The following is a 27,948-nucleotide window of genomic DNA, read 5'->3' on the forward strand; positions in this document are numbered from 1 at the left end:
GGTTTCCAGCCAGCATGGGGGCGGTGGGGGGGGGGGGGCGCGGGGGGAGGCGGGGGGCGGGGGCGCGGGGAGAAAACCTGACTCTACCTAATTTCTGGGAGGAGTAAACAGATAAAGCTGCCGGTGACATATTCCTCCTCCTTCTCCCCCGTTCAGTTGTCATGAGAATAAATTAGTCTGTGGAAACAGGTTTGCTCTTTAAAAATTTGCAATCTATAAAAACAAAATAGCGCTACCCTGGGTGTCAGGATCCTAAGTGGCTGTGAGGTGTACATGTAGTGTTTAACACAGCTCAGTAAAAGAGCAAACCCCAATGAAATTTCTTTCGTTTCCCTTACCATGGCCCTTGGCTGGATTGAACACCTCTTATTAGATATTCAGCATTCCCCGTTTTACCCATTAGCAAAATAAGGTTACAGAAAGAAGCTTAATGAACAATATAGATGTGATAAACATAACAACCGAAAAAAGATCCAAATGAGGCTTACCATCATATACCAAAGTCAATTCCAGATGTACTAAGCAGTTAAATGTCACGAGTAAAATAAAATCAAAGTATTAAAAATGGAAACTAGAAGAAAACAAAGGTAAGCATAAAAACTCTGGGTCAGAAAAGACTTTCTTAACTTAAACATTATGTAAAAGATGAGTAAGGAAACACCTAATTTGACTTTGCTGAACATGCCAAGTTATTTATAATTTTTTAAATTGTGAGCTCTGAGGGTTCTCCAGCCTCTTGTTGCTCAGGACCTGACATTTTACGCCTTAGTCCAACCCAACCACTGAAGTTCTCCTAACGGACCTGCTCTCTGGCCTTGTTTGTAGGTGTTTTCTCTGCCTGGAATGCCTTTTCCCACCTTGTCCCTTGTTGCTCCACTAATTTGCTCAGCATCAATACTCAGTTCAGAATCATCCCTCTGTGAAGCCTTTCCTGGCCCCTACATGAGAATTGACCACTCACCTCTTTCAGTGCATGCGCTATAGACTGCTCACACTTCTAATGGAAACCCTATTGCACTCATTGCTCACCTGCCTGCCTCCCCCTATTAAACCCTAAGATCATTAAGGGCAGGGACTGTGTCTGTGCCATCCTTGGCACTTTGGGGAGGCTTAGATAAACGTGTTGAAATGGATGTTGAAGGCAAATTTCAAACTGGGGGAAATATCTACCATAAAGATGACAAACAATGGGGCACCTGGGTGGCTCAGTCGTCAAGCGTCTGCCTTCGGCTCAGGTCATGATCCCAGGGTCCTGGGATCGAGCCCTGCATCGGGCTTCCTGCTCAGCAGGAAGCCTGCTTCTCCCTCTCCCCCTGCTTGTGTTCCCTCTCTTGCTGTCTCTCTGTCAAATAAATAAATAAAATCTTTTTTAAAAAAAGATGACAAACGATAGATTTATATTTTTGTAGAGAGCCCAAACAAATAAAGCATTAACATCTTAAAAGAGAAAGGAACAATTAAGTTCACAGATGAGGGGATGGAAATGGCCAAGTATTGAACCCTATCAGTGATCCAATAAATATAAGTTAAAAGCAGGTATCATTTCATCTATCAATTTAGTCAAAATTTTCCCATTTTAAGACAACCCAGGACTGGCCAGGGTACAGTGAAATAGGTACTCTCTCATACTCTTGGTGTAAGTGAGTTGACAGTAGGTATTGAGGACTTGAAATGTTTTTATGCCTTTTGAACTAATGATCACCCTTCTGGGGAGAGTTTTACTTAGGAAATAATACAAAAGAAAAAGTTTTGCTCAAAATTTTTCATGGCAGTGTGGTTTATAACAACTAAAAGCTGGAAACCTAAGTGTCCGAAAAAGAGAAAATGTTAAGAAATCGTATTTTCTTAGAATATTATGCAGCCATTAACATTATCATGTTTATAAGTAACTTAATGGCATGGACATTTTTATGCTAGAAAGAGAACTGAAAAAAGAAAGATAAAAAATTTAAAATTCAGAATGATCTTAAATCCTGGGAAAACTTAAGCACAGAGTGAAGAGTTGAGTATTCCTACAATCACTGTTTCTGATGTTCAGACTTAGTCTCTCAAGTCATGATGAGAAAGAAAAACCCATTACAGATGTTGGATGGATTTTCAAATGCTTCAGATTTCACCAGAACAAAACAGATCAGAAAGAAGTTTCAGATTTTTGCTGTGGTCTCAAAGATCATGATCTCATGTCTATAAAAGGAAAGCAATGTTGGAAGACTGGGGAAATGTCCTGAACTGAAATTTTAATAACTACTGAAATTATAGGATACTGAGGTTTTATGAAAGTGGATTCCAAAGACTTCAAAAACGTGAATTAAACTTACTTGTATTTTCCCCTCCTTTCTCTTCTTTTCCTTAAATTTCAAGCTCTTATACTGAAATGGAACTTGCAAAGTTGAGACAAGTGACTGGAAAATTGGAATAGTCCTCTTCATTTAAATAAAAGGGTCACACATATATTGAATGTATTATTTGCTGATTACCACATATGGTTGTCTGATGTAGTAAAGTGAGTTCACAGAATATATTTCCTAAGAAAAGAAACAGATGAGAGGAAAAATACTGAAAGTGTTAATAGTAGTTGTTTCTTGAGGGATGAGCTTCTGGATGCTTTCCCCTCTCTCTCCACCTTTCTATGTCCCTTGCACATAGTGGATGCTCGATGATATTTGTTGATTAAACAGATTTTCCACATTAAAAATATTTTACATATGTTAAAATTATTTTAAATAAGTCCATAGTTTACTTGTCAATTCTAAGAATCTCACAAGACCCTAATCTCATAAGACCCTAATCAATATTCATTCACTGATTTACTCAACAGTTACTATGTACAGTGTGACACAAGATGCTAAGTAAACATTAAATTAGATACCATCTGTCTTCTCAAAGAATTTGCAGTTTAGTAATAATGACTTTGGGCTCCTCTCTGCATGGTTGTTTTCCTTGTTCTACCATTTTCCCCCCACCTACTTTTGAACCTGAAAGCGTCCAGTATATTTCCTCCCCAGAAGTCCAAGGCATAAAACTGGGCCGATGCCTCCCTAGTAACAACCAGAGTCCCCTCCACTTGCCTTTGTTGAGTCTTTTAATGTCTCTTTTTTTGAAGCTACTATTTACAGAGTTCTTCTATACAACAGTACTAGGCATTTCTACATCTTCTCTCATTTAACTCTATTCTTTTTTTTTTTAGAATTTTATATATTTTAATTTGCATAAGTGATATCTCACTATATGAAAATTTCTCTAATATTGGTTTTTATTTAAATAAAACTTTGTAGGTTTAAGATCAATACTATGATGAGACTTGTTCATCATTTTAATTATACAACCTTCCATTGTATGACTACACCATATTCTAATATTTAGTCATCTGTTCCTCTATTGATCAACACTCATTTTTTTCCTCATTTTTAACCATAACAAAGTGTGTTCCTATGAATATTATTTACATGTAATTACTTAAGTCACTTTAAATTTCATATCATATAAGTTGAGTTTCTTATATAAGAGTTGGAATGATTGGGTATTTTCTCAAAATTTTGTAGACATAAGGAATAAAGTTTTAATTTTATTTATTTATTTGACAGAGAGAGACACAGCAAGAGAGGGGACACAAGCAGGGGGAGTGGGAGAGGGAGAAGCGGACTCCCCGCTGAGCAGGGAGCCCGATGTGGGGCTCGATCCCAGGACCCTGGGATCATGACCTGAGCTGAAGGCAGATGCCTAACGACTGAGCCACCCAGGCGCCCCAGGAATAAAGTTTTAAGAATCATAGTCATAACTTCTATATGATAAGTCTTCATTTTTTTAGACTTTTCGTGTGTGAGTCATCTTTATTGCATGCAGTAATGGCCAAGGACCATTCCTTCTTCACCTAGAGCAGTTTATTACTTGTTTTATTTCAAGATGTTGTATGTCATCTGTGTAACCTTGATACTAAAACCTTCTGGTAGCAGTCACATGATGGAGATGATGCTTATTTCTGCAAGTGTCTAAAATTGAAGGGAAAATCCACCTTCCTTCCTGTAGGAATCTGCTGGGTTTGGAGACTCCAAATGGGGTCGGGTTCCAGAGATAAAAATGCTCAGTCACAGGCTGGGTGAGCATAGAGTGCGGCCAGAGACCGGGGAGACAGGAGTGATTGACTGCTTTTCTCTGGGGGCGCACTGAGGAGTGGGGCCCCGAGTTCTCAGCTCCTCTGGGCAGAGATTGGGAGGCCGCTATTTTCACTCTCATCCTCCTAACTCTAACAATATTCTGGAAAGCTAGGCATTATTATCTACTTTTTCTACTTTACAGGGAACAAAGAAACAAAGGCACAGAGAGGTTAAGCAAGTTACTCCATGTCACCCAGAGAATGGTAGAGCCAGAACTCAAACCCAAATCATTTTGATACCAAAGGTGGTTCTATTGTTCACTCTGGTGTTTTGAACGGCGGGGATCTGAGAATAGGAGGAGGTAGGCAGTCCCAGGGGGAGACACTAGAACCAATCTCATTGTTTCAGAGCTGGCTGGATGTTGGAAGGTAGCTGAGCAGGTAACTGAAAGAAGGGCTGAGAAAGGAGCTGGTACCTTGAAGTGCAGGAGCTGGAACAAGATTTGCACTTCTGCTACTATTCCTGGCTGACTGGGGAGGTGTGCTTCCACTCAGCTCATCTTGCCCCCCCCATGCAGTCAGAACAGAATTGGGGCATAGAGCTGGACTACACATCTCCCTAAAAGACTTTGAGAGACAATGGGAAGGGCATTTTTCTAGGTTAGTCGCTTTTACTGGCAAATGGGTAGAAGTTTCTAACATCTTTAGAGGCTGTGAGCACTCTAGTTATCTTCAATGACATTTGCTAGACACGGATAGTAAGGTCTCACACTCCTGACCATCCAGGCTCCCCCTAACCTACATTAAAATCAGTGCTTGTTTTGAGAAAGGCAAGCAAGTTGAGTCCTAAGGAGGAGTAATGCTTTATATATTAAAATGACCCCAAAAATGTCTCCATGGGAAGCTTTTCAAAAATAAATGTTGGCTTACCTTCAATGCTTTTCAACTACTTTTTTAAAATAAAAATTCCACTTTCAATAACACAGTCAGAGCTTCTCACTTAGAGGAAATGATGTCCAGAGTTGCAGTGAAGACTTGAGAAATATTAGCTCAGCAGTTCTTTAGCCTTGCTAGGGAATTTAAATTTTAGGACTCCTAACATAAAGTATTTCATTCAAAATAAGAAGTCAGATTAACTTGACAACACAACTAAATCATATAATAATTTACTCTAAGGGTTTTTACAAAATACTTTATGAAAATTACACATACATAGGAAGTACAGTTTTACATTCTAATTAAAACTTCATTGCAAAGCTTGTCTGTGAGCACTCTCATGCTAATTTCATATAGTAGAGTGATAGGAAAAACAGAATCATATATGCAAGGTTTTGTTTTTTGGGTTTTTTTACAGTCTATTAGAAAATACAGGCTTGAGATCTTAGGAGAAAATTAAGCCAAAAGCTGAATTCCACCTATGAGCCAGTGGGTGGCACCAAAGCATATCTGAGACTTTGACGCCGGGAAAGGGGAAAGCACTTTCAAAGGCAGAAATACATGCAGTAGATTCAGTCCTATGGCCCTAACCCGGAATTCCATATTTTAATAGAGATTACAAAGTAAATAGTTTTCTTATAGTCAAATGCTTTATTATCATGGATATTCTGCCTTTCCCCCTCCTTCTAGGTGTATTTTTCTGTCCCTTTTTTCAGTTTCTGCGAGGATCTTCAACCACTGAGTAGCAGGCCCTCCTAACTGCAGCATGGCATGTGGTGTGAAACACAGGACGGCAAACTAGAATATTTTGCTGGTTAAAAGCACCCAACATTTAATATCTTTGACGGCTTTTTCTCTGAAGCAGCATCAACCGTTTGATTTTCCTAGCTTTCTCAAGTATCTCCTTTAATGTTGAAGTCACAAATAAGTTACATACTTGATTCTTACTTAAATCTTGTGGGGCTTGTAACCAAAGCAGCTTATGCAGGTTGACTTTAACATGCTGTGTAGCCTCCATTAGTGGCAAGGGGCAGCAGGTGAGCATCTGTCCACGCGGTCAGATTTTCAAGATCTGATTCCACCTGTTTAGTAGTTTTCAGTGGAGGGGCCAGTCGACTTTGGGTTCATTTTGAAATCTTGGCAATCAACAGCATTCTGAGAGGCAGCGTTGCTTCAATCCAAGTGTTGGGGGACTTTACCATCTTTTCCCAGAGAGCAACTTCCTCCGAGGTAGAGTCCATCCAATCCACTTCAGTACCATAGCTTTTACCTGCAAAAGAAAAAAAAAAAAGGAAGCTTTGCAGTTAGAACAGAATAGTTCATTGGGGAAAAAAAAAAAATGGATCATCCCCTAATTATAATCATCAGTGGAAGACAGCGAGGGGTAGTTTTAATATCACCAGGAGGGGGGCGCCTGGGTGGCTCAGTTGGTTAAGCAACTGCCTTCGGCTCAGGTCATGATCCTGGAGTCCCGGGATCGAGTCCCGCATTGGGCTCCCTGCTTGGCGAGGAGCCTGCTTCTCCCTCTAACCCTCCCCCCTCTCATGTACTCTTTCTCTCTCTCATTCTCGCTCTCTCAAATAAATAAATAAATCTTAAAAAAAAAAAATATCGCCAGGAGGGCAGATCTGGGGCTTTCTATAAGAAAGAACTGTTTAATCACCAGAAATGTCCAACAACGGGGCACTCCATAATTGGGACTATTCCCTCTACTCACAGAGAAATAGATTTCTCTTTGTGTTCATAGAAAAGCTGGCTGACAACCTGTCAGGGACAGAGTGGGGTAGTAGGGATAAAGCCTGGCATTGGGTTGGAAGTGACACTAGATGATCTCTAAGGAAGAGTAGTTTGGGGTTTAGTGTCTAACAGACTCAACTTTCAATCTTGGCTCTGATACTTATTAGCTCTGTTACTTCATTTCTTGGAACATCGGTTCCCCTGGGAATAACATTAGTAATTACTCACAGGATTTCTGTGAGGATTAAATGAAATAATATAAATAAAGCACTCAGTACAGTGACTAGTGCCCCATAAATACTATTTACCATGATTATTTAAAGCACAATTTTAGTCATGAAAAGACATAAGTGTTTTTTTCAGGGAAGAGTAGTGATGAAAGCTTTTCTGTACCTCCCACACACAATAACTTAAGCTCTGTGTGGACAGACACTACATCCTGTTAATCTTCATATCTAGAGCCCTTGGCATACAGCCTGACATTCCTTCACTCGTTCATTCCATTACACTTCACAGAAATAGAGTATCTGTTTTCATTAGGAAGAAGCAAAACAACAAACAAACCTCTACTGTCCCCAGAAGCATTTGGCTCATAGAGAATTTAAAACGTAACAAACATTACCTGTTCCAAAGCCAATCCGAAGACCTCCCAAAAACTGGTTGGTTAATTTGTAATGGTCCCAGACAGTAAGCTCTACACAGGCTTCTGTCAGATCTTCAGGCCTGAACCCGTCATACACCATGGTGTGGTTGAAGACAGGACTGGTGGTTTTCCCTACAGCTCTGGTTTTTTGACGACTTTTCCTACTTGTATCTGGAAGGATGATACTACAAAAGGAATCATTATTGTGAAAGCATTTTAATAAGACGGTGAACATTTATGCTTTCAGTGCACTTCAACACAGCTACTGAAGATTGGCAGAAGGAAATGGAAGAAAAAAACAGTGTAGAGACGCAGAGGTGTTGGTGGTGGTGGTGATGATGGTGGCAGTAATGATGGCTGTGATAGTGGTGGTGGCCATGATGATGGTGAAGTGGTAGTGGTGGTAGTGGTGGTGATGGTGGCAGCCATGATGGTGGTGGTGATGGAGGTGGTGGTGGTGGTAGTAATAGTGATGATGGTGATAATGGTGATGGTGATGTTGATGGTAGTGGTGGTGGTGACAGTGGTGGTGGTGGTGATGAGAGTGGTGATGATGGTGGTGATGGTGGTAATGATGGTGGTGGTGATGGCAATGGTGGTGGTAGTAGTGATGAATGCAGTAATGGTGGTGGTGGTGTTGATGTGGTGATAATGGTGGTGATGGTGGTGGTGATGGCAGCATCCTGCTGGAGAGACTGCATTACAGTGGACCAGACTTGCTTTGAATCCTGACTCTGTTACTTATTGGCTGTGTATTGTAGGGTAAGTCACATAATCTCTCAGACACTTGTTTCTTCATCTTTAAAATGAGAATTGTGATGCCTATTTCATAAGGTTAACATTAGAATTACATATGAAGTAAACAACTTAGTTTAGTGCTTTCATTTAGTAAATGCTTAATGTGGTAGCAAATTCTTGAGGATTCCTTTAAAATTTGGAAGCGTTCCTGATTATCTGTTTTCTGTTTTTAACCCACCACACCTCTTATAAACACAAGAAGGTCTGAGAGTTGTTTCAGAATGAGAGACTCACCTGAGCTGAAAAATCTTACCAGCTGACATCTATGAATAATATTTATAGGGAAAATCACAAATAATGCCTTAAACACTTAAACAGCTAACACTGGTCTTCTAGAAGAATCTATATAGATAAAATTAGTCAGAGGGAGCTAAGAGATCACATACTAATATCTGTTTAGTTACTACTGACTAGATGCCAGGCATTTATATTTATAACAGAGAAAGAAGTTTGCCACTTAGAAACTCAAATTGTCGTAAGCTCCTCTGACAAACTATTAGTAGGGGTCTGTTTAGCAAGTCATTTTCTACATATTTACAGGATGAGGCAAAAGACCTTTTGCAAACAGTTCACAAAGGTGGGACAAGGTACAGGAGGAAGAATTCTCCCCACTCCACAAAGGAGTCAGGGGTATGGCATTAGCAATTTGATGAGTTTTTTTATACTGAATATTATCCTCACCAGCAGATATATCTCCTAGAAAGCATTCCATATCTGAGTACATGGTGCCTGGTTTCATTTGTATGTATGCCCTCTTTATGGTTTTAAAACTAAACTAAGCCTTAGGGGTTCATGTCACAGATGCCTCTAGTTCATGTTGCCATTGTCCCAAGTTATGTCATTTCAACCATGAATGATGAGTTTCACCATCACAGATATTGAGACCTAAAAACAACCAGCAAAGGCCAGGCTATGGTAGAACTGAGAGAAGCAGAGTTATCAAAGCTGTTACCATTTAACAAAAGAATTTAGATGGCTGCCCCTTAGCTGTGGTAGATCAAGACATTCCTTCACCCAGATGTGCACTTCTCCCGTTGTAGGAAGCTTTTTACCTGTAATTGGAAAAGGAAAGAAAATAAAATTTCACTGCCATTCCTCTCTTGGTACTACTACATCCAAAGATGCCAACTTAAAAATGGTCTGGCACACGGGGCGCCTGGGTGGCTCAGTTGGTTAAGCGGCTGCTTTCAGCTCAGGTCATGATCCTGGAGTCCCGGGATCGAGTCCCACATCGAGCTCCCTGCTTAGCGGGGAGTCTACTTCTCCCTCTGACCCTCCCCCCTCTTGTGCTCTCTCTCTCTCTCATTCTCGCTCTCAAATAAATAAAAAAAAAAATCTTAAAAAAAAAATGGTCTGGCACAGTGATACTAGCTAGAGCTTGAGGATATGATCCTAATTGGTTAAATCTATTGATTTTTAACTAAATCTTCCACAGTCTGGCTGCACTGAGCTCAGAGAGTTCTATGAAAATAATTCATATTTGTGCACCTGGGTGCCTCAATTAGTTAAGCATCTGCCTTTGGCTCAGGTCATGATGCCAGGGTCCTGGGATTGAGCCCCGCATCAGGCTCCCTACTCAGGGGGAGCCTGTTTCTCCCTCTCCCGCTCCCGCTGCTTGTGCTCTCTATCAAATAAATAAATAAAATCTTAAAAAAAAAAAAAGAATGGTAACAACCCAAAGGAAGTGAACTGAGAGATGAAGAGAGAAAGAGGGAAAAAGGAAGTAGGTTTGGGGATATCATTTGAACTCTTGTATCATACAGTACTTAAAGCCTGCCTGGGGAATGCCTGGGTGGCTCACTTGGTTGAGCATCTGACTCTTGATTTTGGCTTAGGTCATGATCTCAGGATCATGGCAATGGGCTCTGTGCTCAGCGTGGAGTCTGCTTGAGATTCTCTCTCTCCCTCTACCTCTGCCCCTCCCCCGGCCCATGTTCACTTGCTCTCTAAATAAACAAACAAACAAATAAATAAATAAAGTCTTTAAATTTTTTTTTTAATTAAAGAAAAAGAAAATAATTCACATTGATTCCAAGTACAGAGTACTATATTACTCTTTTGGGTTTGGCTTGTTTCAAAACAAGTTAAAGATATCAGGTATATAAATCATCCATTTATAGTTATATTAAAAACATCTCAATGAAATGCATATTCCTTTCAAATATTAATACTAACATCAATTGCTGTTAATGGGAGGCATCTGAAACATACTGAGTATAAAATAATCAAAACAGGTACTGGCTAAGGTATAGCCACTCTTCTTGTTAATTGTGGTTACATACTTTATGGGAATACTGTATACATACACACAGTAACTAATGTTATGCACAGGGAATACTGAGAAGTTGGCTTAGTCTTCAGTTGTTGGCTAGACTGGGTGCACATGGACAGAGGGCCACTACCATATTTTTCTGAATAGGTTAATCCAGTCAACCAACCAGAATTTAATGAGCATCTATGATGTGCTTTGGCCTATGCTAGGAATGTCATTGGATATACAAGGAATATAAGAAATCTATGTCCTTGGAAAATGTTTACATTTAAGTTAAAAAGAGTAATTCACATAAAAACTATAAAAATGTAATACAGAATGAAATGCCAAGTTATTATCATAATGTTCTAGATGATGATGTGATCAGTGAGGGTGAAAGAATATAGCCAGGAAAAGCTTTATGATGGGACTTTAAGATGGGACTTCTTCTCAACCTATCCAAAGACTTGGAGAAGGGGAAGCCATTCCAGGGTAGAGAAACTACATGAGCAAAAAGTCAGACAAGGTGGAGCCCATCACAACACATGGTCCCCTTTGCCCCCACCACCAAGAAATGATAGTGGAGGAAAAGAGATTGGCAGAATTTCTATGCATGTGGACCATAAATGATAGGATACAAATTATATATATTAAGGAAATCTGCCTTTTAGGAAGATCCAGAAGTAACAACAAGGTGGTTTGGCAGCCATATGGGCCTAACGATATGTTTTGCTTGCCTTCCGATTCTTTTTTTTTTAGCTGAATTAAAATGCCTTTCTCCATTTCAATCACTGCCCTTAACATCCATTATTTCTTTCATCCCATGAGTTTCACTGCCTAGTTACTGAAAACATTTGAGTTGCAACCTCTGATTTCAGTCATGATATCATACAGATTCTTAAGAAGAAAAACTTGGGGAACTTCTTGGGAAATGAGAGGGGGCTGGCATTCATTTCTTGCTAGTCTCTTGCTCTTTAACTGGGCTGTAGACCTGAGGCCCTAACATCAAGGATGCAATTAGTAACCTTGAGGGAAAAGCTTTCTACCCTGCTGAGGCCTTGTGAATGGAGAACCAATGAGCTCTAATCTCCTAGAGGCTCCATATGAATCCTTCTAATTCTCACCTGTGAAGAATACTCGGGTTCCATTCTTACCATAACACTACCAATAGGTCCAAATTCTGAACACAGAAAAGGCCATTCATGTTGTACAGATACCAACTTTTTGGAAAGTGAGATGAAAATTAGAACAAGGACTATAAACTTGGGAATTTTGTAAAATGAGGGTTTGTTTGTTTGTTTTTTTCATGGAAACAGAGGTAAAATGGTAGTTACCGGGGGCTGGGAGAAGGATAAGTCAAGGGTATAGTTCAATGGGTACAGAGTTTCAGATATGGAAGATGAAAAATTTCTAGAGTTCTGCTTCATAACAATGTGAATATACTTAATACTACAAATGGTACACTTAAAAATGGCTAAAATGGTATTTTATGTTTTGTGTTTTTACCAAATAAAAAAAAGAATTTGTCAACTGTAAATTGACTCATTTGGTCCGTAGAATTATTAAGTTAATAAATTTGCTTAGGGTTTCACATTTGAAAATATCACAGAGTCCAAAGAAATCCTTGGAGAGGGAAAGGCTCAGGAAGGGGCATAAATCTGGATGGAAAATCATTACATACCAGGAATTGGCTCTGGGACATACTGGAGAGCTAACTTCATTTCACCTCTGTTTTCTGCTTCAAGGGCAACGGGTGCTGTCTGGAGAATGAAGGACTGTCAGTAGGTGTAAGACACAAATGACTTTACTGTTTGTTGGTTACTCTGTTTTAGGACCATAACTGCCCCAATTCTGCGACTATGTATCACCCATGCGTGCCCTGGATTAAAATTTCCTTCCCCATCAGAGCTAAACTCTTGCCTTTATATCTGGGAAAGCTATGTATCGTGTATCTTGAAAAAACTTGCTTGGTACCCAGAAAACATCTCAAGGCCTTTAGTCTCAGAGATATTTGAGAAATCAGAATGGCTTTCTTGGAGAGAGAAGAAATGTTCTGGGATGCTTTGGTTTTTATAAAAACACACGTATTTTTTGTTGGTCACCCAGCCAGCACATAAAACTATTTATTTGTATTATTCTCTTTCTTTGAGTATGAAGAATGTGGGAAAGTTGGGGGAAGAAAAGCCAAACATTACATTTTCAAAGCTGCATTCACCTGATTATTTCAGATCATATAATGTGAGGTCTCTAAGAATAACAAAGACTGGACAATAATTTAAAAATATATGTCTATTATTTTCGAGTATAAGAAAGATGGCTTTTCTTTCAGATTCTGGTCCTTTAGAGCCTTATTGCCAAAGCATGGTTATGCATCAGAAACATAAGGGAAATTAGTTTAAAATAAAAAGCTCTTGACATCTTCTGAGGAATTCACACCCAGTGAGTCTTGGGTAAGACTAGAAATAAATGCTTCAGGTGATTTTGATGCAATATTTGGGAACCATTTCTTAAGTGAAAGTGCTATATTATGTAGATACTAAACAATGATTTGTATTGTTGCTATTTATCACTTCTAGCTGGGATCACACCAACCCTCACACGGAGAACAATTAAAAAAACGGGATTAAACAAATTTATTTGAAGGAGCTAAAGAAATATTAATATAGACGGGACTCAAATGGACAAGATCTTTGAGCCTGACATTCTCTGCTTTTCATGTTGATGCATCAGCTGATTTTTAAGTAGTGCCAAACTAGAGCATAAAAGCCTAACTGAAAGAGACTAAGAAGCCTGAGCAGGGCTTTTGCCAGTCTCGCGGGGCTGGAGAGACAAAAATTGGAGTCCACAGCCAGCATGGAAGGAATAGCCTTCGAAAATACCCTAGGAGGAATTCTTAATCTCAGGAAACAAACTGAGGGTTGTTGGAGTGGTGGGGGGTGGGAGGGATGGGGTGTCTGGGTGATGGACATTGGGGAGGGTATGTGCTATGGTGAGCACTGTGAATTGTGTAAGACTGTTGAATCACAGATCTGTACCTCTGAAACAAATAATACATTATATGTTGAAAAAAAAAAAAAAAGAAGAAGATAGCAGGAAGGGAAGAATGAAGGGGGGGAAATCGGAGGGGGGAGATGAACCATGAGAGACTATGGACTCTGAGAAACAAACTGAGGTTTCTAGAGGGGGGGTGGGGGGATGGGTTATCCTGGTGATGGGTATTAAAGGGGGCACGTACTGCATGGAGCACTGGGTGTTATGCACAAACAATGAATCATGGAACACTACATCAAAAACTAATGATGTAATGTATGGTGATTAACATAACATAATAATAATAAAAAAAATACCCTAGGATCAGTGGTTCTCAAAGTATGGTCCCCACACCTAGGAACTTGTTAGAAATGCATATTCTCAGGCCCAGATCTTACTGACTCAGAAACCTTGGGAATAGAGCCTGGAAATCTGTGTTTTAATAAGTCTTTCAGGTGAACTGGATGCATGCTAAAATTTGAGAACTACTTCCCTAGGTTTTCACTTGGAACCTCTGAAGGGTCATAGCCTAGGAATATGGGCAAGCAAAACTACATCAGACCACATGAAAACTGAACCCCAGCTTCTAGTCAGTTCATTCTCAGATTAGATTAAGGTAGTCTGTCCCTACTCTGTGTGTCGGAAACAAAAGTAAATCCTCTCAAAGTATCCCTAGGGTTTTTCATATACAATGTGAGGCGTGTAATAAAAACTAAACGGGCATACCAGGACAAAGGACCAAATGACCAAACTAAGATAAAAATTAGATAAAGGAGACTTACAAATGTTTAAGATATTGGGTTTTCAGATATATACTTTAAATAACTTTGATTAATATGTTCATAAAGATAATGTTAAGATAGAGAATTTTAGCAGAGAAGTGGTCTATAAAAAAATCAAATGAAAATATAAATCTGAAAAATACAATGTTGAGAACTTGTAAGATGGGTGTTTTAGACATAGCAGATAAGAAAATTATTAAACTGAAAGATAGTTTAGCAAAAACAGCCAGCCTGAAATCTAGAGAGGAAAAAAGAAAAAGAATAGAAAATACAGAAAAGAGCATAATAGATATATGGGACAGAGGTGCCTGGGTGGCTCAGTCAGTTAAGCATCCCACTTTTGATTTTGACTCAGGTCATGATCTCAGGGCCATGAGATCAAGCCCTGTGTAGGGTTCCACACTGAGCATGGAACCTGCTTAAAATTCTCTCTCTCCTTCTCTATCTATCCCTCCCTTCCACACTTGTACAGTCTCTCTCTCTCTAAAAATAAAATAAAAAGAGAGAGAGACATATGGTACAAAGTGAAAAGACATAATGATCCCAAACTATGGATAATCATTATGAATTAAAATACAATTATAGTAGCTTTCTCCTATACACCAGGCCCCAAACCAACCAACCAACCAACCAACCAACCAAGTCTGCACGAACCTTTCGCTTTAGAGGGTACCACTTCAATTGTTTATTCTGTTTGTTGTCCCAGTCCCAAGTTTCCAAGTCAAGTTCCACTTCTCCTAGAAAACTATTGCGTTTAAATGTATCCCGATGCCAAACAGAGAGGTTCAGCTTTTGTGTTTTTAAGATTTGCTTTTCGATTTTGTACTGCAGATCAAAGAAGGAAATTAAAGTGGTGAATAACATTATTTTATATCAAAGTTATGACATAGAGATGAAGAGAAAAGTCATCTGTGCAGATCAGGTTTTCTCATCTGTTAGGTTTCAAGTCTCAAAAATATTGCAAAGTCATCTTATTCTAAGTGTCTTGTTTCAAAGAGCTAAATCCATCTTTCACAAAAGCTGATTTTCCTTCTGCTTCTGGAAAAGTAAACCACAGTTGAAATATCATAGCCAGTAATCACTCTCTAAAAACAAAAGCCAATTATTCATTTTTTTGCTGGATGTTTTTAGTTCAAACTAGATATAACAGAAATCCAATTCAGTCTAAAAATACTAATGAAGTTTAATCCTGTGGTCTGTTTTCTACTTAAGGACAAGGTATTTTTTCTAATAGACTCTATTTTTTAGATCAGTTTTAGACTTATAGCAGAATTGAGCAGAAAGTACAGAGAATTCCCCATATATCACTTGCCCCCATTTACACACATCTCCCACTATAGATATCCTGCAATGACAAAGTATTTTCCAAAAAAAGATATATTTGTCTTTTCTTGCTTCATATGGTTAAGTGGAAAATATTTGGCATCCTAATGGTTTTTCATCTAAAATGCAGTCAATCCTAGATTATATATAATCATGGAAGGGATAATAGTACTTCTAATCTAAAAATAATCTCTATTTGGCTTTATGACATACTACTTGAATATCCATTTTGGTTGTAGCAGGCTTGCCTTTCTCTGAGTTTACCATTTAAATTAGCTGGCTTTTGCTGAGTATAGGGTTGAAGTAGCTGACCCAGAAATAGCTAGGGTACTGAGGTATATCATAGTCAAACTGTAATTAAAAAGTGGCTACAGAAAATCCATAAAAAACTGACCCATGAAGGACTGAAATTAATTTAATTCTGCTTCTTTCCTCAGAGGATAATCAAATAGTGGGACAGACTTTTCAGAAAGGGGAAATGAAGAACATTTCTTATATTTTTAGTTTTATATTATCATGACTAAGGCAGCCTTATGCAGTCTGTGGGAAAAAAGAATACAGGTATTTAAGCCAGGCACACTTTCTATTCATCTGTCCATCCATCTCTCCTTCCAATAACCATTTTTTGAGTATCTATCCAGACACTGTACTAAGAGTCAACATTTATGTGTTTAATGTATACTAATCACTTTGCACATATTAACTCTTAATGTTCACAACTACTGAAGTAAAGAGGCAGGTACTATTACCTCTCTTGCAGATCTGAAGAACAGACAGGTAAGCCATTTGCCCAAAGGCACACAGTTGATAAATGACATGGAGTTGGTCCCTGCCTGCCTGAAACTTATAATTTAATGGGAAAGCAGACAATGAAGCCAGTAGTTAAAAGCCTAATATAAAACAAGGTGCCTGAGGCAGCAGACCCAGGTGGGAACTGAGGGGTTAAGGACAGCCTCTCATGGGAAGAGGCATTTAAGGCTGGAGGAGGTAGTTCATGATAGAATGTGGGAAAGAGTTCTCCAGCCTGATGGAACACCAGGTCCAGCAGTGTGAGAAAATGTGTTTCGTTTCTCCAAAGAACAGAAAACACTCAGGGTGACCTGAACAAAGACTCTGAAAGTGGAAGGATGAGGCTGGAGTTCAGGTTGTGAAGGGACTGGTGGCATGGTAAGGTGGACTTGGCTCTAAGGGTAATGGGAATCCTAAAAGATTTTAAGTAGAGAAATAACATGATCAGAATTATACTTCTGGTAACTCCTTTGGTTACAATGCTCCATGTTTTCAACTGTGTATCTTTGAGCAAACCCCTTTGTTTCTCTAAGCCTCATGTGTGAGGGGCAGATAATATTCCTCCTGGTGGAGTATGTAGGGAGTGAGTGAGAGAAGGCATACAACGTTCATGGTGTATGGTCTCATGCAAAGCAGTTTCTCAGAACATGTTTATCCCTTCCCTTCTTCTCTATCCATGACTGACTTCATTTGTAGAGATACTACCCAAGAAGATATGGCTATCGACACACAACTCATCATTTAGGATTTTCCTAGACAGACAGTTCATAGATACCCGCAGTATCTCATTATACACAGGATTCAAAGTCTTCTTCACTACAAGTGTTTTCTTCTTGCCCATTTTGCCCTTGTCTGGTAACAAATAGGTCTTTACATATCTAAAAAGAAAAGTAGACAAGAAGGTCATGGAAAATAAAAGTGATGTTTCCATCTCTGCTTTGAAAAATGCATTGGTAATTGACAGAAATAATTATTTCATGACACTGAGAAAAGCAGTTAAGTAATGAATGTTCTCAACAACACCTTTTATACTTAAACTTTTAAACACAGTGCAACAAAATTGGTCATTTTATACTGTTTTGAAAAATTTTAAAGGATATTTCCTGAATCCCTTTCTTCCTTTGGCCTTACCTGACGTGGGGGGTGGCAGGGGACAGACCTCTAATGTAATGCTTAATTTTACTGGCTTGTTTCCTATTGAGAAAAGGCTTTGGTGCTTGCAGAACTTTCTTAAAAAGTTTTGTTACTGCCTTTTGGAAACAAAAATTGATCTTAGCACACATCTAAGCAAGCCATATTCAATGGGGGAAAAAGGGATACTGACCCTAGCTGTTTTGATAATAAAAGCATAAAGGATTGGGCCTATGCTAGCAAAATAATTAAGAATCTGACTTCTGCATAGGGAAGGAAAGCAAAGAATACCATTCAACTTTTGCAAATAAACAAATTCAATTAAGTCTGTGATCTAAAAGATGAGCTGGTAATTCCCCCTAAAGTTCTTCTGTAAAATATAATTTAAATTTAGAAACTACTTCATTCTAGAATCTTAACTGTTTCTGCACCACTGAACATTCTGAAGTATGGCCTGACATGTCTCTAATTTTAGAGAAGTTTGAGAATGTCATGGGAAGAGAGTGGGGTTCAAGCCCTCATTGCCCATTTTGCTGTTGACTTTCTGAGTTTATGTAAATAGGTCACTTTTCTTCTCTGGCCCTGGTTTCCTTATCTGTTAAAAGAACGAATGGGACAAGATGGCCTCAAAGGTCGCTTCCACTTGAAACATTTTCTGCTTCTCTGACATTTTTATAGTTTAATAAGTTTGGCATGTTTATAGAGTAAATAAAACACCATTTTCCCCCAATTTTTCTTCTCAAACTTTTCTTTTTGACACAGTCACACACATAGCCTCCCTTCAGTTACTTTCTTTCCCAACTTCTACAAGATTACGAAGAACTAAGAGAAAACAGGGACTCCAAATTGTACTTACGGGTCTGAGCGCTGTTTTTTAACATCCGCTGCTGCTAAGTCTTTACACTGGGCCACAAAGACATGTAACTCCTTCAGTGAGTCCACATAGTCGATTGCAAACTGAATATTTCCTTTCACTTCCAGATTGCCAAAGTCTCCACTGTAAACGCTCATCACACTGCCGCTCACCTGAAGGCATTGGAAACACGCAGTGTTTGTTTCTGTCTCATGCATGGACCCAACACAAGGATCCCGAATATAACCTTGGCTTGCCATTATTTCTCTAGTTTGCATTTAAAGCAGTTAATAGGGCATAAAGACAGACCAACACAGACAACCTGACATGATATATGATACGACTAGTGTTTTTAAAAAATTGCCTCTAAAAGATACAAATGACAAGTGAAATGCAAAGTTATTTAGATGCTGGCTCATTTTAAAGCAGGGGGATTTTATGGTAGGGGGCATTCAGAGTTCCATTTTTAGGCATGCTTAGTATTTAAGATGTTAAAGAAAGAGGATGTGAGAAACCCCAGGCACACAAATCACAGTGACACATTGCTCTATCAAATTTCCAAGGCACTAAAAAGGAATCTTACTATGTTGCCCATCCACTGAATCTAGGAAAATGCTTAGTGGGCCATACGCCTTTAAAGGTCAGGAAGGGTAGAGAATGGATGATTGATGAAGGCAGTTGAAAGCCTTCCCAAGGCCATACGTTTGAGGATCATCAGCAGAAATTCAATTTAAACAGATTTTTTTAAAAGTTTAAAAAATGGGAGGCTACTAAGAATTTAAGTGCAGCTTTATCATTTGGTTAGCATACCTGGTGAGATAGAGTGTATATCATAGAACTATCTGGATAAGTGTTTATGGGTATATTTCCATATATATATTTCTACACACATAATCCATGCTCACAATATGACCTCACTTTATGAAAGGAGTTCTAGGTAAAGTCAAATTTTCTCCATCAAACCTGAACAACTAGACTTAAGGAGCTTTCCTTTTAAAATCCTGTTCTGAATACTTCTGTAAGGCAAAGAATCACTTCTCCTATTCTTTTAAGTGAATCAGTACTTTTATTCATCAGGTTTGCTAAAAGAGGTACAATTCTATACCTGCAAACAGAAATATAAAACATATCTGATATAGGCAGACTTTACAAAAGTTACCCCATTTATTGCATGGAAAAACATAGCAGTTCATCTTGTTGGTAATTTAGGTTTATTTCTGAAGTACTTACATTCAAAAAAAATATTCATTTATAAAGGATATGAACTCTTTTTATGCTTCAAAAAAGAAAAACAAAGATTTAGCTAGCCAGAAGCTAATTGTGGGTTAGAGAAAAAGCTCGTGCCCTTGGAATCTGGGAAATAGAATAGGCAGCCACTTTCTAGCAAGCAGGAGCATGGTAGAGCCAGGTTCACAAAAGCAGAGAGCTATTAACACGGAGCCTTTGTTTACATACAGAAGACAGGGACGTCATGCCAGAGGAGCTGCTAAGATTGGTTAAAGAGCTTGGGCTCTTCTTGTGTCTGCTGAGCTGGTAACTGCTCTCTGAGGTTGTATCTGTTTCTCTGTCATCACTCTACAAAACATCACATAATATACACAAAATTTAAATTCAGAATGAGTGAAGATCAGCATCTCTATTTAGAAAAACGTGATACCTTCGTATCCCAAGGATCTATGAACATTTCCGAAGGTTAAAGGACACTCGTGCTAATCACCAGGGAACGGGAATCAGGATGAAGTGGGTGGTCTATCGTGGACCTCACCTAAGGAGGACAGCAGTGCTTAGCTACCAAAAGAACAGTGATTTGGTTTTTCACCTCCAAGGTGGGCCCAAGGTGCTACAGAAGGCAGCACTGCTGTGAGCTTTCTTGTCACTCTCTTAACATTATGAATTTATGTAATGTGGGGGACTTTATTGACATATATGAGAAATTAACCTTACCCAGACAACAAACGGTCTAAGATTTACTGTCAAAACATAAAATGTCATGCTTAATTCCTCTCATTATTAACATAGCCTTAACTTCCCTAAAAATCAAATCTTTTGCTGGAGACACTATTAAACTAGAAAAAATAAATGCTAGTTTCATCATTTAAACTAAAAGTTAGATACACACATATTTTTAAAATTTTAAACCACCTCTTATGTATTTCCATACTGCTATTGTGTTTATCTTTCTACCCAAATTAGATTTTAACACACTTTTGGGAAAAAAAAGGACCAAAGATACTTATTTTAAATATGTCCCAGGAAATATTTACCTGGGTCAAAAAAAAAAGTGGCAATAATACATTTTATTATATCTAGAGCTAAAGCTTATTAGATGGTAGCTTTAAAAATTCATGATTCAGAATGAGCTCCTTTGGGGGTTAGAGAGTTTATGGAGCAGTTCAGTGGAGTTAGGGAAACACCTTTATGGAGTAGTTAGTACATGCCAATGTATTCCAGGGCCATGCAATTATGTATCATATAACAGATGCCAATTCTATTGCAGATTAAGGAAGGAGTTAAAGAAAAACAAAATTCATGACTTATATGGATAGAAAAAAAAAATCCTCCCTCAAGGATTAAAAAAACCCACACCACCGTGTGTCTGTTGTCACCCTCTCTCCCCACGTGCTTACAGCCCATTTCCCTCTATTACAGCATGCACTGTGCTCTACCCCGCGTATCAGATCACTAGTGATTTACTGAAGGATGGGATCCTGTCTTGTGGACCTGTAACGTCAATTTTCACGTAGCAGGTACTCAATGAACATGACTGATGCTAAGCCTTGAAGGGAGAGTGGACGGAGGTGCAAGGCCTTGTTTCATGTCCGCTTCCTTTAATATTCGGTCTGACCCACGTGCTTTGAGAGGTAAAATTCTACAGCTTTGTTTGGCATCTCTGATGCACAAACTCAAATGATTTGGACTCTCTTCGTGTGGAGCTATGAGGCAGCACATTAAAACTGATGGAGGAGAAAAATGAAAAACCAGGAACTGGTGTCACTTGCCTCTTAAGTTATTATATAGCTTATTCATATGACCAACCAAGACCAAAGCCTATTAACAAAGGTGTAAAAGCAGGAACTCCATGAGGTTGCCTACTGTTGGCTTCCAACTAATGATTTAGTTTCAAAGAATGATTGATTCTTTTCAAAGGAACTGTAATGTGGGCTGTTAAGCATATGCAAGGGTGTATATTTGCAGATACAGTTCATCTAAGGCCCAAGAATAGACAGAGGGGTGCCCGGGAGGTCAGAGAGGAGGTATGTAATTTATATGCTGTCTAGAACTTTCCTCACATTTCATCTACTAAGAGAATGCCTGAGGATAATGCTTTTTATTTCACCATCAAAAATCAGACCCAAACTGTAAATAGTAACAGCTATCATTTACTGGGTATTCACTATGTGTCAGGCACTCTGCCATACGTTTCCCCCACATTATCTCCCTGACTCCTCACAACCTAATGAAGTAGAACCAGGAAACTAAACTCAGGGAAATTAAGGAACTTACCCACACACCAGATTAGTAGCATAACCAGCACTAGGAATGACTCCAAGCTCCTAACTACCCTGGCGAGAACATGGAATCTTCTTCTTTTTTTGGCTCTTTAAATTTTTATTTTAATTCTGGTTAGTTAACAGCCAGTGTTATATTAGTTTCAGGTGTACAATATAGTGATTCAACAATTCCATACATCACCCTGTGCTCATCACAAGTGCAATCCTTAATCCCCCATCACCCTACTTAACCCATCCCTCCACCCATAACATGGTATCTTAATTAAGTCAAAGGACCTGAGTTAAAGTCCTAGATCTAGGTTTTAGCAGCTGTTGGATTTGGGGAAAGTGATTTGACCTCTCTCAAGCACTTTTCCTCTCTTATAAAATGGAGAAAACAGTACCTACCACATTTAGTTGGTGAGAGTTAGATATCAGAATGAATATTAAGTGTCTGGTATTTACGAAGTACTGAGTGAATAGAAAGATCATAATCCTGTTCCGACCTGAGACAGCAGGTTTAATGGCTATAACCACAATACTCAGATCCAGGCTCCAGTGCTGGTTGGACCCCTTTCTAGCTGAGTGAGGTTACTCACCTCTCCCAGTGTTTCCTTATCTGTAATATCTGGTAATAACGATGATGCCTGCCTTCCAGATATGTTGGACAGTTAAATGAGATAATGTATGTCAACTGCCTACACCCAGTAGATATTCTTAAAGTTTGCTGTGTCATTGTCACTTTACTACTTTAACAAATGCTTTCAAACTGTTCATGCTACCTAGACGAAGCTCTCACAAATCAACTCTACTGGAAACTACAGAGTGGTTAGTTCATGCCAACATATTTCTGCCTGGATTTCTTATTTTGTACCCACTTTGAAACAAAAGTCACAGTCCAAAAATCAATGCAACTTGACTTCACCACCAAAATGAGTTACTGTTTGAGTCAAATGAGATATGCCTTGCCTTGTTCCAGGATCAACAACACTGCTTCTATTGATAGGAAAGGCAGGGGTCAGTCCTGCTGACCTCTTTGGTCTCTGCCACCGCTGAATACAAACACACCAACCTCGGCATAGCAAATCCACCTATTTGGTTCCATTTTTCTGAAGTTACAGAAGACAAACTTGCCTCATCTTGGAGAAATGCTGGAACAGACTTGCTCATCCTTTTGAGTTTGTCAGGGTGGGAAAACGGATTATCAGGTTGTGAAGGCACTGTGGAAACTAAACAGCAGCGTTTCCATTCAAAATTATCCTCAAATTATCAGACAAACATACAACATAAGTTGAAAACACACTTTTCTTTCATCTATGAACGAGATATTTTTGCAAAAAGGTTAACATGCACAGGATAAGATAAGCAACAAGCAATTTTCATAAATTATACAGAGAGAACTTGCAAGGAGTTGAACCAATAGAATATAACAAAGACTGTTAGTTTTTATTAATCTGAAGCTGGATTTGAATTATATTAAAACATACAGCCATTGTGAATTGGCTTTCACTTATTTTTCACACCAGAGATTTGAACCACAAGATGTGTGATTTATTGGTTCATCTCCCTGGGATGTATTTTTAAAACATGCTGCAGGCTGAAAAACTATTTCATTGGACAGCAAGGATCTCCGTACACAACTCAATCATAATGGTGTCCTGGCTACTGAGTGTCTAAGGGAAGGCTTGTTTGTTCAGTGATTGTGGGGATTTCTTCTCTGATGCTGTTTCTCACTCAGAATTATGAAAGACTATGAGTTCAAACTAATTATTTTTTTAAAACAAACTATTTAGATATTTTTCTGATAGAGAGGTATCAGACACCTTATTTAGACACATTTCGATACAGTAAGGATATGTGTGGAAGTCACAGTGAAATGATGAATTCTATTCCTCATTTGTGTAACTCTAGTTAGAAACCTATTTCCTTCTTTATCTAAGAATTGGTGTCTAAGCTTTTCTTACGGTGAATCCGAGATTGCTTACTGAATGAGTTAATATGTTTCAAGGCCCTTAGAACAGTACCCTCGCACATAGTATGCTCTATATAAGTATGTGCTAAAAAGTAAATATTATCTGATAATCTTTAAATTACCTTTTCAGTATGATACAAATATACAAACTTGGTTTTCTACCAGTGAAAGAGATACCAGGAAAACAGATAAAAATAAAATTATGTTTCTATATATAACTCAAAAGGCTCAAATTCAGCCTTAAGCATTTGCTAAATTCATCTTCAGTTAAAACAAAATTAATGAAGGGAAACTGAAAATTGAACTATAATAACAAATATTTGCTTATTCACATGGTAGTTCTCATCTAGCCTTTGGCTCACAAATGTATCAAAATACATTTACAGTGACTCACGAGATGATACCTGCTTTAATCATTACCCGTTAAACAATAATGTGTATGTGGGTATATTTGGGTGACTTACACTGCAGTAGTATAAGGTTAGATCCCATGAGGACACAGTAGAGCCCAATGAGTATGCAAAAACTTTTTATCATAATACTGCTCCCTATTATTTTCAAAATTTATATCTGCTACTCAAATGTAGTCAGTTTTACATTTATTAGGATTTGGTAATTTATGTTTTGATCATGTATTTCAATTTTGTTTTGTGATAAGAATACATTCTTTGCTAGAGAAAAGAAATAATCTCAGCCCATACATTAAGAGTCATCTTGGAAAATACCATAAAAAAAGAGAGAAATTAATTCATCCAGAATTCAGCACATGATGAGCCTATTTGGCTTGACCTAACTAAGCTAGGTCATGAATAAAGACACAGATACATTGGCATATATGTCCATGTCTATGCTTTGTTTTCACTCCTCGGGCTAAATGAAAAACGTAACAAGCTAAAACAAGATGACCAAACTTAAGTATCTGCAAGTTCAAAAGCAGCTGGAGAAACCTCTTTACCCAACACCCTTGAGAGACAGAAGTCTTGGCTCCTCTGCAGCAGCTGGACAGAGAACATGCATCAGGGGCCAACACCTGGATTGTCTTTTTGCTTAGGTACTTCTTAAGAATTGGTCAGGTCATGTGCCAAAGCTCAGCACCTTCATCTCTGGCAGGTGGACCTCATGAGCCAAGTTTCAGATTTCAGACAAGATGTCACGGCCCTCTAGTGTCAGCATTTTGTTTCTCTATCACATGGCTCCTTCATTTAGCTGCTCTTCTCATTAAGACTTATTAGCAAATCCAGACTATTGGGAAACTGTTAATAAAAATCTTGTGCTCTCCTAAGGGCAGACATGTGTATCATTATCTTCATACATCCAGTGCCTAGCATTACACAACTGGCTGAAACTGGGAAGCTAAGATGACACACATGCATATCTCATGCTTTGCTAGGCCCCACAGACACCTTTTTAATGTGCTATTTGTCCTCGAAACAGTAGTCAGAGTTAAGTAGAGCAATTTTAAGATTGAACAGAAAAGAGTAAACAATCATTATCTTTGATTGGTGGTGGACATTAATTAGCAGATGGACATTAGCCACCACAAGTATACACTTATTTCTTAAGATTCAGATGTTCACTTGCTTTATATATTGAATATATACTGAGTCCAGGTTTGAACCTCAGAGCTTAAACCCTGGACATAATAAAATTTGCTTCCATAGGTATGTAGAGAGGCATATACAACCATAATGCATACTAAATGTAAAAGTACAATTCTTTCTTAGGTCCAAATAAATTATAAATTATTTCATGTCTACAGTCTTGTGTAAAGGCCACAAGAGATCCAATACTCAAGACCAGACTGCAACATAAAGCCAAGTGATAACAGAAGGTGCCAACCTCATTCTAAGAAAAGACTCAAAGAGCAGAGAGACTTATAGAAGTATAATAATACTCAGCAATAACATATATATTTATATATAGTACATAAATCTGTCTACATAAAAAATTTTAAAATACGTAACTCTCCCCCAGTGGAACCACAAATTAATCTTTCAACACTGGCAGCAGTAAAATGTTTTTAATAAAACCCCTGTCAGAATGAAATAGTTTTGTAAGCTGCAAGAGTTTTAGTACCAATAACAAATACTGTGTGATTAATAGTGTTAGTTATTTCAGTATATTTAACACCATGTAAAGTGGCAACATTTAGTCATTTGTGAGAAAGATCCTGCTACTCACTTCCTGGTATGCATTCATTTGTATCTGGTTCCTGATCTGCTTTTTGATCTACTCAGAAGAGCAATATTGAGAATAAATACCGTTTTACAAGAAGGATTAAAGAGACATGAAAGTAAAGCTCACGTCAGTTTCACAACAGAGACTGCAGAATATATCTGACAGGTTTTCAGTTTGCTTTTATCCATTCCCCAGAATGACTCTTCATTAGCCACTTTAGGGGTCTCCTATTCAACTAAAAATCCAACATCCAGGATAGGAGATATTTGGCATCTTTCCGCTAAGTCACTGAGCCACACATGGCTTGGCGGATGGAAGGAGCACTGAACTAGGAGTAATGAAGCTGAGCTTCTAGTTGCCACCTCCCCCCACTGACCAACTAGCTACAGGACCTTGGATAAGTCACCTCAGTTCTCTGAGCTTTTCTTATCTGTAAATGAGAATGAAAATCCCTGCCCCGCCTAATTCCACGAAATTGTTGCAAGCATAGAATGAGAAAGACAAAACTATGACACAAAAGTAGGGAATGACCTTTGAGGAGTTCTGATGCTATATTTTATGGGGAAAGCTCAGTTAATATACATTTTTATTATTATAATAAAGGCAAATTAGAAAACACAATCCCAGTGTACAAATATAAATTACACATTTGCATAAATGCTGAACTATAAAAATTGGACTCATTTCCATCCCTTCCCCCACCAAGTCACTATTACCCTGTATAATTTTATGTGAATCATGTAATACTCAATCCACTGACAAACTTCAAGATCTTCTGGTTCCTTAATATTCAGAACCAGTTAATTTTACCTCGGTCTATATTTAGCTATTTAAATGAGCCAAGGCAGGATCCTGACTCTGGTTCTGGGACTCGTCCCTTTGAAGTTAAAGCTTTACCAGCTATGCCCAGAGAGCTCCAAATGCTGAGACATGAGACAAATACAGGAATAACTTAACCCAGGAACCCACCCGATGCTTCCTGCCCTCACAAGGAGTTCTGCAAGTCAGAATAGCAAAAATCAGCTCATACCCATAGAAATACAATTTCCTATTTATAGAAACCCTCACTTCCCAAGGGTCTCTGATGCAATCCTCACAACGGTATCACCAGCAGAAGCCTTGAGGATACAAACAGTTAGTATTAAATGCACCGAGTCAGAACCGTTTTATAATAACTTAGGCACCATTCATCACATAGTGGTAAATGACGTTCTTCTATTTATCCAACAGCTGCATCCCAGTGACTTCCCAAACCGCCCAGAACCTAACACACAGACAGACATGCAAATACATAAAGATATTTACCATCTTCAGCACTACGTACTAATTCTTCTGGCAGATTATCTACTTTTGCTTGATCTGTTCAGGAGAAATTAACAAATGGTTATCACGGCTGTCCCTTGGCGAGAGAGAACAATGAGACTGTCCCTGGAAGCCCCCGGAGTTGGAAGCAATTAGTCAAGATGCAGTGAGGGGTGCAACCAAGATGTCTTCCCCATAATATTTTCTCTTTAGATTAGCTACTTGAAGCAGTGCCATAGCGGGAGCTCCCATTTCAGCCCTGATGCAGCTTACATCAGCACACTGCTGCACATGGACTCCCCAGGGTTAGAGGGTTAGCTAAGAGCAAGCAATCGGCCAGCAGCAGGAGAAAACACAGGGCGGCAACAGCCTCTCTATTCTTCTGGAAAGGGTAAGATGCTAGCCATGACTAACACCTTCTCAAACCCATGGTCATTAACAAATATTTCTGTGCATGCATCATCATTTGTGTATGTCTCTGGGAGCCTTGCTTGGGAAGTCAACTGAAGAGATGTAACTGGGGACCAGCTGCTAAGTGGAATCTTGGCAGGCTAGTGTGAGAGTGGGTATCGGTATTTGGAAGGGAGCGTGCAGGAATACCGTCAGCTGATGGTGATTTTTTTTTTTTAACCCTGCACA

General features: G+C 38.7%; 1 protein-coding gene across 10 annotated transcripts in view; it reads right to left on the reverse strand.

Annotated features, from left to right (window-relative positions):
• Positions 1 to 5,243: 5,243 nt before the first annotated feature.
• Positions 5,244 to 27,948, reverse strand: part of SYTL2 (synaptotagmin like 2) — a 114,488-nt gene continuing 91,783 nt past the window's right edge. For 7 of the 10 annotated variants that reach the window (XM_078058640.1, XM_078058646.1, XM_078058641.1 and 4 more), the window contains 10 exons: positions 27,313 to 27,366; positions 22,992 to 23,086; positions 19,822 to 19,941; positions 18,370 to 18,539; positions 17,158 to 17,260; positions 14,925 to 15,095; positions 12,140 to 12,218; positions 9,160 to 9,259; positions 7,389 to 7,594; positions 5,244 to 6,299 (listed from right to left, as the gene is read on the reverse strand). In XM_078058640.1, the coding sequence (XP_077914766.1) occupies positions 6,154 to 6,299; positions 7,389 to 7,594; positions 9,160 to 9,259; positions 12,140 to 12,218; positions 14,925 to 15,095; positions 17,158 to 17,260; positions 18,370 to 18,539; positions 19,822 to 19,941; positions 22,992 to 23,086; positions 27,313 to 27,366 (1,244 nt within the window). In that variant the 3' untranslated portion in view covers positions 5,244 to 6,153. The other 3 variants (XM_036082153.2, XM_036082161.2, XM_078058642.1) reach the window with 3 other exon arrangements.

This window comes from Halichoerus grypus, chromosome 11 (assembly GCF_964656455.1).
Source record: "Halichoerus grypus chromosome 11, mHalGry1.hap1.1, whole genome shotgun sequence".
Lineage (NCBI taxonomy): Eukaryota > Metazoa > Chordata > Mammalia > Carnivora > Phocidae > Halichoerus > Halichoerus grypus.